This window comes from Carlito syrichta, unplaced genomic scaffold (assembly GCF_000164805.1).
Source record: "Carlito syrichta isolate Samal-C Ts95f unplaced genomic scaffold, Tarsius_syrichta-2.0.1 Scaffold314085, whole genome shotgun sequence".
NCBI classification, from domain to species: Eukaryota; Metazoa; Chordata; class Mammalia; order Primates; family Tarsiidae; genus Carlito; species Carlito syrichta.
Window position 1 is genome coordinate 453,865 of NW_007258181.1, and position 12,338 is coordinate 466,202.

The 12,338-nt window shown below is 38.1% G+C and overlaps 1 protein-coding gene across 1 annotated transcript in view; it reads right to left on the reverse strand.

Moving 5' to 3' along the window:
- HSF2BP (heat shock transcription factor 2 binding protein) overlaps window positions 1-12,338 on the reverse strand; it is a 116,315-nt gene that overhangs the window by 62,768 nt on the left and 41,209 nt on the right. Inside the window, exon 5 of the mRNA XM_008070978.2 lies at window positions 10,042-10,174. Within this exon, the coding sequence (XP_008069169.1) occupies window positions 10,042-10,174 (133 nt within the window). The remainder of the gene's footprint in view (window positions 1-10,041; window positions 10,175-12,338) is intronic.

Consider the following 12,338-nt stretch of genomic DNA (forward strand, 5'->3'; position numbering starts at 1 on the left):
GGCTAATTTTTTTATTTATTGTAGAGATGAGGTCTCGCCAAGTTGCCCAGATGGGTCTCGAACCCGTGGGCTCAAGCAATCCACTCACCTCAGCCTCCCAAAGCGTGGGATTATAGGCTGAGCCACCGAGCCCGGCTTGCTAATGACTTTTAACCATGATACAAAACTGAAATTATATGAGGTCAAAAAAGAGGGTATAAAAATTGAATCTGAAAAAAACTTTTTTCTAAATTTTATGTCCTACTACAGATCAGCAAATATCACATTTTTTCATGCCTGAGGCCCTGCAAATCAGCATGTAGACCAAATAATCACACTGCTCCTAACTGACAGTGCTATAGCTACCACTGGCTCCATCAACATTCCCATGTACCTGTAAGAATACATTAATGATCCAAGCACATTTATGTACATGTTTGTAAGATTTTTCTTAGTTAGGGTTAATAAAAAAGCAAGATTCAAAGTGACAAAGATTTCTAAATCAAATGAGCAGAACAAAATAGAAGAGAGACAGGACAACAGCATGTTCTTTTTCCTCATTTTAATGGAAATGTTTCTAAAAATTACAGTTAAGTATATGTCTGATCTGTTTCCTATAAATTTCCTATAATTTTAAATTATCAGTTTAAAATTACTTTCTTCTATTTTTAGCTTGTTAAGAATTATAAAAAATGGAAGATGAGTTTATCACTTATTTGTTTTGCCTTTGATTGGATATTTGATTGCAGAATATAAATTTTCACCTATGCTACCAGATCAACTTCATGGAGTCAGATCCTTTACATTCCTATTTATTTTTGTTCACCTGGATGAAACGGACCAAGAAAGGCATATTAAAGTCCCCTAAGCCTATTAATTTTTTCCCATTTCTACTTGTCTTTCCAGCATTTTGGCCTCATAATTGGTGTTGTGTCATTTGGTACATAATTTTATGACACTCAAAACTGTATTGACAGGACCCTTCACTGACACAACTTACCTCTGTTCAATGAATTTTGACCTAATAACTATATTTTCCAGAATACGACACATTCTAGTTTTACTAAAAAAATATTTTAGGGGAGAATGCAGCAATTAAGCATTTGGCATCATAAATACATAGAGAGTAAATTGTAGGCAGCTTTGTAGGGGAAGTAATTATTCATGTATCTACTGTAGACTGCACTGAACTCAGCAGAAAAACTTAAGTTATAGCTATGGACTTTGGTATCCTGAGACGGCTTCCCATGTTCAGACCCTTCCCTGGGACTCACTCATAACTAGTAAAATGCTACAGAATTGATGGTGCTTGCCTTCCATGGCTGATCAGGAAGAAGCCTTACAGCTTCCACCTTGGTCTCGTGCCACTTGCTCTAAGATCCCTGAGTCCTATGTAAGAAGTCTAGTTACTTTGAGGCTGTCATGATGAGGACACCACAGTGTTTAAAGAGTAAAAAGAGCACAGTGGAGAAGCCCTGAGACTGCATGAGGAGAGAAGAAAGAGGACACTCCACTAGCTCCTAGCTGTTTCATCTTTCAGCAATTTCAATCATCCCAGCTGAGGTCCCAGATACTGCAGAACAGCAGCAGCAGATTGTGCCTGCCAAGCCCTAACTAAACTGTAGACTCGTGAGCAAAATAAATGCTGTTGTTTTAAGACTTTATGTTTTGGAGTGGCTTGTTATACAACAATAGATAACAGAAACATTACTGGTCAGGCATGGTGGTTCACACCTGTAATCCCAGCATTTTAGGAGCCCAAGGCAGGAGGATAACTTGAGGCCAGGAGTTCTGAGACCAACCTGGGTAACAGAGTGAGACCCTTGTCTCTACAAAAAATGAAAAATAAAAAAATAGCTGGGTGCGATGGCATGTACTTGTAGTCCTTGTTACTTGGGAGGCTGAAGTGAAAGAATTGCTTGAGCTAAGTAGTTTGGAGTTAATACAGTGAGCTAACATCACACCACTACACTCCAGCTTGGGCAACAGAATGAACAGAATAAGACTCTTACTCTGTTTAAATAAATACAATTAATAATATATCACTGAAGAAAAATACAAGAACAAAAATTCCCAACACAACAAATTTACTGGCAAATGAAACCCTGTATCACATATCCAGGGTTGTAATGGCAAATGCCAAGCCTGCATTTCATTAAAAGTCAATACCAAAGTGCAAACTACCATGTAAAATAAATGTGAATAAATTCCTACACAGTTCTAGTATATGTGAATCTGTTGGAACTAATTTATATTTATTTTACATGGTAGTTTGCATTCTAGTTATTGATATTTAATCAACCAGATGGTGAGGCTCTAGTACCTGATGATCTTTCCTAAAGCTCAAGTTGCAAGAGAACAAAACAGGTGCTCCAAGAAGCAACCACCACCAACAACAAAGTAAAAGATTGACAGGAAAAAGTAGCCACCAGCATGTAAGATGGTGCAGTTGCTGTGGAAAAACAGTCTTGACAGTTCCTCAAAAAGCTAACAGATGAATTTAGAGTCCATCATACTCAGTGATCTATCACAGAAACAAAGAACTAAATATAACATGTTCTCACTCATAAGTGAGTCCTGAGCACTTATCACAGTACCACAAGGAAGGGATCAGCAGTAGCAGGACACTGCAAGGAGAGGGTGGGGAGGTGGGGTGGTTGCACATCACTAAGGGTATGCGATCCTAAACCAGGGGAAGTGAGGACCAGTTGGAAGCCCAAACTTCTACACGTAGGATACTTACGTACCTAATCCTGACTTGTACTCCACACTCTTACAATAAAATAGGACAAGAAAACAAATAAACAAAAGCAAAACAGAGTTACCATATGACCCTGCTCTTCTACTCTTGGGTAGATACCCGTGACAACTGAAAACATACATTCACACATAAACTTATACACAAATGTTCATAGCATTATCCATAAAAGCCAACAGGTGGAAACAACCCAAATGTCCATTCACTGACATTTCACTGCAGTCTTTGACTATCTGACACTAGAAGAACAAAAGGTCAAAGTTCAAAACTGGTACCTTATTCTTCCACAAGCAGATGCACACAATTCTAGGAGTAGGACAGACTGTACTTGTCATCTGGGGTCGAACACTCTTCTCAGAAGATGAAACCAAATGTCACATATGCAAGAACACAGCACTGGCCAGTGGCAGAAACAGTATTGGACTCAGGACCTCAAGTCCCACCTGGCCTGTCCTGTACACCACACTACTTCTCTGTGTTGGCACCAAGTGTGTGGAAGAGGAAGGACAAGACACGAGATTGGCAGGCCAAGAACAGTGATGGCAACTGACACAAAGGTGCTCTGCTGGTAACTCTGCGTAGTTAGCAGGGTCCATGGAAGACTAAGCTGGATCCAGTCCTTCTCCAAAATCATCAACACTCAAAAAGTAATGCTGATGTTACAATTATTCTCTAATGTTATTTAAATGCATAAACCAGAGGCAAGGGGTGGAATTATCATTTTCAAATAATCAAATAGCAGAAAAAGTAGTTAGAAAAATAAGTTTTTCACTTGCAAGCTAAGCAAATTCATCTTCTCAGGATTATGATAAAGATGTATCGTCTTCTTTTAGATCCTTCATTTGTCCTCTTACACAAGTTATTGAAAACAATCACATTCCTATGTTGAATAGCACCTTGGTTTACAATGTGCTGTCACCATGGTTCAGTAGAATATTCAGTGTGTAAGGTGAATTAGAGCAAATATTACTATTCTTTTTTTTTTTTTTGAGTTGGAGTCTCACTCAGTCGCCCAGACTGGAGTGCACCGCAGCCTCGACCTGCTGGGCTCGATCCTTCCACCTCAGCCTTCCGCGTAGCTGGAACTACAGGCGCGCGCTACCATACCCGACTAATTTTTTTTTTTTTTAATTTATTGTAGAGATGAGGTCTCGCCAAGTTTCCCAGGCGGGTCTTGAACCTGCGGGCTCAGGCAATCCACTCACCTCAGCCTTCCAAAGCACAGGATTACAGGCTGAGCCACTGAGCCCAGCTTAAATATTACTATTCTATCTTGTAGATGAAGAAAAACAGTCCAGAAAATTCACATCCTAGGAAGTAGACTATCTGGGCCAAAACATCAGACCCTACACTAACCTATCATTAAAACAGTGACTATGGATAAGTGAGAAATTTAACAATTTGAATGTTTAAATAAAACTGTGACTTCCAGCTTTTGCTTAGGATACAGTAAACTGGGAAGAGCTACCCATTCCTTCTGGGAGAAGAACAGGAGATAATTTTTTTAATCACAACTTTTTTGAACATATCAGAAAGCTGAGGTTGAAGATCAATCTGAAAATGAGGAAAGGCACCGTCCTACAGCAAGTACTTGCTCACCTGGGACAGATGCTAGACAAGCCAGCAAAAAAATTCAGGTAAAATGTTTAACAAATTTCAGGTGGAGAAGTTCTAGGGGGAAGACTAAAAGGTCCACATCCTAAATGTGGTAGTTAAATGACTATTTGCTTTTTACAAAACTTTCAGAACTGCAAAAGAGTGAGAAAAACTGTAAAGAATGAATGTACTTACTGTATGTGAAATTTTAAAAAGAACCCTTGTTTTAGAAGGAAAAGGATTTATTTGACAGCTAACTTGTGTTCTCTGCTGTGTTACCTATTCCCCACAAAATCAGTCTTGGTATTTGAGATACATAAGCCCTCAAATCAGCACTTTAATTAGAACAACACCAGAGTATGTAATCTTCCCAGTCAACCTCATTAACATGCAAATATAAGTGCCCACTTTCCAACTCTTATTAGAGTTACTATGTAAAGCACCGCAAGCAGAGAAAACCAAACCAAGTGGAGTTTGAATGCTGGGCAACAACTGAATTTACCCACTAGTCCACTGTGTCACTACTATGCCAGCCAGTAATTCAGGCAGTTCAAATTCACAACTCAGCAAATTACAAATCACATAGGTCTATGATACATAGGTCACTTCTAGAGAGGAGAAAACCCACTCATTGAATTTGCAAATGTTTTCTGTTTAAAAGCGGCCTTCAAACAATTTAAAAAGAGAAATGCAAGCCTGCTACAACTGCAGGTGCCATGAGGAACATCCACAAAGCTGCCCGCACTGAACAAAGTGCTGGGCCAAGTCAGAAATGGCCAGAAAACATTGCAATCTCAGTATCCACCCAAAAAAAGTATCACCAATTTTTAAGAGATTATTTTTTAAAAAGTTTACACAGGACCTGCTTCATTAGGATTTCAGTAAAAGAAGGGTAATGCTATCAGAAAAACAAAACTTTCTCTCTTTAATAGCAGAAAATTACCCTAAGAGCAGGATGGGATGCAGCAGAGATGAAAGATCAATGAAAAAAAAGTCTGTGAAATTAAGTAATTCAAATTTAAAGCTGTTGGAACTTTAAATTATTCTGAGCATTAAGAGGAACGTGGTTATGTGGTCTGAGTCAGGGGACAGGCAGTTGCAACTTCTGCCTTCTTCTTTACTGCAAATAATTAAGACCAAATGGTGCCAGAGATAATATCCCTTCAGATCACTGTTCCACAAAGTGGTAATCCTTCTTGTAATATAATCAATCAAATTACTGTGGCTACTCACTAATCTTATTCAGAAAATGTAATCCTGCTGGAATTTCTCTGACTGCCTATATAAATGAAGCCTTAACTTCTCCACTCTGGAATGCTAACCACATTTGTTTGCAGTCAGTGTTTCCAGGTGACTATCCTCAAGCTTTACACTCAAATTCCATACTTAATATTATTTTCTGAATCTCATTATTTAAAATTGACAAGTCATAGTAATATATTGAACTATTTCACTAACTTCAGAGCAAGAGGCTCAATGCTCACTAGTATGTAACACTTCTTACTATACAAATGAATTATTTAGCCCCTGGACTTTATCCCTTGATATGGAATTTTATCATAACTCCAAGGGAAAGGTTCTACTTTATAAACTTTTAGGAGATATTTACTAAAGAAACAATTTAAGTTTCCAAAATTTTTTAATCATTGTACTAAAATAACAGCAGAGTTCAGTTTAAGCTTAGCTTAAGTCTTTTACTTTAGCTGGAAATTAGTAAAATGAAGATAATTCCAAATAACAGATGACTAAATTTACGAGTTTTTGTCAATATATATAACTAACCAGAACAAGCGAACTCACCTGTTTCCTTTTGATTAGTCAATCTTAGTAACTGACACTTACCAGAATCACCTGGGGTGATTTGCCAACATATACACAGCCATACATACCTATCCCAGATCTATGGAATCAGATTTTCCAGGGTGAGGCCCAGAACTAATACCTGAAAACGTTCTAGAGATATCTTTATACACACACACCCCTGACTGCAATCTCTATTCTACCAGGGGGTGCCAAGAAAACGTATATTTTTAAGAGATGTTATTTATGCATTACTTTTAGTTCTCCATAATCAGAAGTGTCTGGCGCTGATGGTAACCACTTTGAGGATCACTTGTAATTGCAGAAGTCAAATGTGACTTGTATTCATCTTTTGTTATCAGTATAAATTGATTATTACAATTTTAATAGTTTTTTCCTTTCTTAAAATGTGAATACTTTTGGCAACTTCTGTAAATAAAAGTCATTACATTTGAAAAGAATTACAGGCATGCCTCATTGTGTAGTGCTTCACTCTACTGTGCTTTGCAGATATGTGTCTTTACAAATTGAAGGCCTGTGGCAACACTGCATTGAGCAAGTCTATCTGTTCATTCATGATTCTGTGTCACATTTTAGTAATTTTCACAATATTTCAAACTTTTTCATTATTATTATATATGTTTCAGTGATCTGTAATCTTTGATGTTACCACTATAATTGTTTTGGGGTAACATAACTGCACCCATAAAAGACAGCAAATTTAATCAACAGATGTTGTTTATCTTCTGATTGTTCCACCGGCTGGCTATTCCCATCTCTCACCCTCTCCTTGGGCCTCTCTATTCCCTGAGACACAACAATATTGAAATTAGGTCAATTATAATTGTCAAAACTTGGAAGAAACCCAGACATGCTTCAGTAAACAAATGGACAAACTGTGGTACATCAGATAATGGAATATTATTCAACACTATGAGTTATCAAGTCATGAAAACATATGGGGGAAACAAGTGCATAAAACCAAGTTAAAAAAAGAGGCTACATGCTATATGATTCCAACTATATGACATTCTGGAAAAGGCAAAGTTATGGAGACAGTAAAACGATCAGTGGTTTCCAGGTTTGGCGGGGAGAGAGGAATGAACAGATACACTACAGAGGAGTTTTAGGGCTGTAAAACTATTCTGTATGATATTATAATGGTGAATGCATGTCACTATACATTTATTTAAAACCACAGAACAGAATACCAAGAGTGAACCCTCATGTAATCTATGGACTTTGGATGATAATGATGTGTCAGTGTAGGTTCATCAATTGTAACAAATATGCCACCTTTGTGGGTACATGCATGTATAGGAGCAGAGGCAATATGGGAAATCTCTGTACATTCTGTCAATTTTGCTCTAAAATATAATATCTATTTTAAAAACTGAACAGTAAAAAAAAAGAAATTAGGCCAATTAATAAACCCTATAATGGCCTCTAAAAGTTCATGTGAAAGGAAGAGTTGCATGTCTCTCACTTTAAATCCAAAGCTAGAAATGATTAAGCTTAGTGAGAAAGGCATGTCAAAAGCTGAGACAGGCTGAAAGCTAGCTCCCTTGTCGTAACTGCAAGGGAAAAGTTCCTGATGGAATTAAAAGTGCTGGCCAGGCCCGGTGGCTCAGCCTGTAATCCCAGCATGTTGGGAGACCGAGGCAAGCGAATTGCCTGAACCCCCAGGTTCGAGACCAGCCTGGGCAACTTGGTGAGACCTCGTCTCTACAATAAATCAAAAATTAGCCAGATGTGGTAGCATGCGCCTGTAGTTCTGGCTACTTGGAAGGCTGAGGCAGAAGAATCACCAGAGCCCAGCAGGTCAATACTGGGGAGGCCATGAGTGTGCCACTGCACTCCAGCCTGGGCAACACAGGGAGACTCCAACTAAAAAAAAAAAAAAAAGAAATTAAAAATGCTACTTCAGTGAACACATGAATGACAAAAAGAAAAACAACCTTATTGACAAAAGGGAGAAAATTTTAGTGCTCTGGAGAGAAGATCAAATCAGCTACAACATTCCCTTAAGACAAAGCCTAATCCCAGAGAAAAGTCCAACTCTCTTCAATGTTATGAAAGCTGAGAGCAGCAAGGAAGCTGCAGAGACTAGCAGAGTTTGTTTCACAGGGTTTAAGAAGTCATCTCTAGAACATAAAGGTGCAAAGTGAAGCAGCAAATGCTGATGCAGAAGCTGCAGCAAGTTATCCAGATCTAGCCAAGATTGTTGATGAAGGTGGCTACACAATAAACAACAAATTTTCAATGTAGACAAAACAGCTCACCATTGGAAGAAGACACCATCTAGGACAATCATAGAGAGAGGTCTGGCTTCAAAGGACAGGCTGGCTCCTCTTGTTAGTCTTGTTAGGGGCTAATGCAATTGATGACTTTAAGTTGAAGTCAATGCTCATTTACCATTTTGAAAATCCTAGAGCCTTTAAGAATTATGCTAAATTGACTCTGCCTGTGCTTTAGAAATAGAACAACAAAACACATGGCAGCACAGCTGTTTACAGCATGGTTTACTGAACATTTAAAGCCCACTGCTGAGACCTAATGCCCAGAAAAAAAAGATTCCTTTCAAATTATTACTGTTCACTGCTAATGTGCCTGGTCATTCAAAAGCTCTGATGGAGATGTGTATAAGAAAAATGTTGTCTTCATGCCCACTAACACAAATCCATTCTGTAGTTCATGAATCAAGGCAGAATTTCAACATCAAGTCTTATTATTTAAAAAATATATTTCATAAGGCTATAGTGTCATAGTCAGTGATCTCTCTGTTGGATCTGGGCAAAATAAATTGACAACTTTCTAAAAAGTATTCACCATTCTGGATGCCATTAAGAACATTCATGATTTATGAGAGGAGGTCAAAATGATGTCAACGTTAGCAGGAGTTTGGAAGAAGTTGATTCTAACCCTCATGGATGACTTTGAGCAGTTCAAGGAACTGCAGTTGTGGTAGAAATATGGATGAGAAGTTGCTTTTTTTTTTTTTTTGAGTTAGAGTCTCACTCTGCCACCCAGGTTGGAGTGCAATGGCATACTCATGGCCACTACAGCCTCGACCTGCTGGGTTCAGGTGATCCTTCTGCCTCAGACTTCCAAGTAGCTGGAACTACAAGCATGCACCACCACACCCAGCTAATTTTTTTATTTATTGTAGAGATGAGGTCTCGCCAAGTTGCCCAGGCTGGTCTCAAACCCATGGGCTCAGTCAATCCTGTCACCACCGCCTCCCAAAGTGCCGAGATTACAGACATTAGCCACCACGCCCAGCTGAGAAGTTGTTTTTTATGGACAAGCAAAGAAATGGTTTCTTGAGATGGAAACTACTCCTGGTGAAGATGCTGTCAACATTACTGAAATGACAACAAAGGATTTAGAATATTACATAAACTTAGTTGACAAAGCAGTAGCAAGATTTGAGAGGATAAACTCCAATTCTGAAAGAAGTTCTACTGTGGGTAAAGTGCTATCAAACAGCACTGCATGCTACAGAGAAATCTTTCATGAAAGTAAGAGTCAATTGATAAGGTAAACTTTATTGTAATCTTATTTTAAGAAATTGCCACAGTCACTCCCCAACTATCAATCACCACCCTGATCAGTCAACAGCCATCAACATCGAGGCAAGGCCCTCCACCCACAAAAGATTACTACATGTTAAAGACTCAGATGGCCATTTTTAAGCAATAAAGTATTTCAATTAAAGTACACACATTGTTTTTTAGACATAATGCTATTGCAAACTTAATAGACTACAGTACAATAAAAACATAACTTTTATATGCATTGGGAAACAAACAAAAAATCCTTGTGACTTGCTTTTTATTGCAATATTCACTTAACTGCAGTAGTCTGGAAGTGGACCTGCAGTATCTCCAAGGTATGCATGTACTTACTTGTTACAATTCCAGCCAAAGCAAAAACAAACTGATTTTCATCTGAATCAAGCTCTTTGACATCACCATCCAGTGACTTCACAAAACTCTCCATTGTTTGGCCAGTAATGTTGAAAAATTTCAGAGCTTTATCCTGAAAGTTTAGAAATGAAAGTGTCACATATTTTCACAGACACCAGAGTGAAAACATTTTAAAAGGGCTGGATACAAAAGAATCTGGTTTTAATTACAGAAGCAATATTTTAAAATCTATTCCTTCATTAAAAGTTTCCACTGAAAATAGCAGAGAAAGCAGGCTGGGGTATAGAGGAGCAAGAAAAACTACCCTGAAGATTAACGGAAAGAATTAAAAAAATACATATATGGGAAAAAGGACAAGTGCACACAATTATGGAAGTACTGGGATGAATTCACTCAAAAATATAATAGAAATATACTCGAAAGACATGTTGCCTATATGTTCTGGAAGTTAAACCAGAGGTTTTCAAACCTTTAGCATAACTTTAAAAAAAAATCTTGATGGAAACCTCAACATGTAAAAGAGATAAGGACTGGCTCCTCGGGCAGCTTAAATCTTCATTACTCGGCAGAAAACATTTCCAAGTTTAAAGAACCTTTGATTTACTTCCTTTGGGGTACTAGAATTCTGAGGAATAATTTAAAAATCAATGCACATTTTAACACAGTAAAAAGAACTGGAGAAAACAATGCATTTACAAATGGCACAAGGGAACTTCATGGGTGACAGAAATAATCTAAAACTGGATTGTGGTGATAGTTACACAACTCTAGAAATGTGATAAAAATCAATGAATTGTGCACTATCAATTTTATGATATGTAAATTAACCTCAATAAAACTCAACAAACTTCTATTTAAAACACATTTAGTTCTTCCACCTAAAAGCAAATACAACTGTCATTTCTATAAGTGATAAGTTATTTATCACTAGTTTCCTGGCACACATGCCCCTCACCACTTTTGTTTCCAGTTACGACCACACCATCCTCCCAGTCAAACCTGATCTTCTTTGGCTCCTTTTGTCTCCTCCAGCTGCCAGCACCTCCTGCCACCATATTTGGCTCAACTTCCCTGGCTCTCATACATATTTATTCCTTCCCATCTCCACTACAGAGAGCAGAGCTCAATCCAGCCTGTACCACTAGAACAGCTGCCTTATCAGGCTTCCTGTCTGGACTCTATGCCCCACAACTCCCACTCTCCTAATCCTCTCACTCGGGTTAATCTTCCTAAAGTTTTGCTTTTATCCCATCAGCCTTTTACTCAAAAACTCTTAAGGAATGTAGTCTTATCACCTGTAGGATAAAAATCATCAACCTGATATTTAAGATCCAAAACCACATTCCAACCTACCTTTTAAGTCTTATCTCCCAACACTTTATTACATTAACTCTCCACTCTGTCAACTGATCTACTCATTGCTCTAAAATAAACCTTAGACTTCTCACTCTAGGACTCTAATCATATTGTTTATCTTCTTGAGCTACCCTCACATTTTCTGCCACTTCTACCTATTCATCAAGGCCCATTTTAAATTTATCTTAAGTTCCCTGACACACATACATACACAGTTGATCCTTGAACATGAGTTTGAAATGCACAGGTCCACTTATACACAAATTTTTTTCAGTATAAGTTATCCCAAGAGTGCCTGCCTCCCCTCCACCTCTCCCGCCTCTGCCACTTCTGAGACAAGACCCACCCCTCCTCTTCCCCCACCTACTCCATATGAAGACAAAGACCTTGATGATGAGCCTCTTCCATTTAATAAATAATAAATATTTTTTCTCTTCATTATGATTTTCTTTCTTTGTTTCCAGCAGGAAGATTCCTTTATAATGGAAAACTTAATATACAGTTCTAGAGTAGGGCTTCAGTCACTGGGCCACAGGAGATAGCAAGGAGCAGGCCTGAGAAAGACCATACACTCCAGAGCTCACATAACACTGATGCTCATGTCAGGATGACTGACTCTGTACATTGAAACGCAACCTTCCCAATAGTTTAGTCAAGAACTGTCCTTTTAATTTTTCATTTTTGGCCACTGAAAATAAAATGTACTATGATGACAGGATTTCGGCCTAACAGTCTCTTTCCAGCCAAAACAGATATGGATGTCCAAGCTCATGATGAGAAACACAAGTTCATTTGAATTCTCTCACAAGGACCAAGAGACAGAATTTTTTCTTTATAGATCTGTCAAAATATTTATATGTACTTTTAGAAAAACAACTAACAGTCCAATCTGTGATGATTCCCTGGAAGGTTTCTCGTGA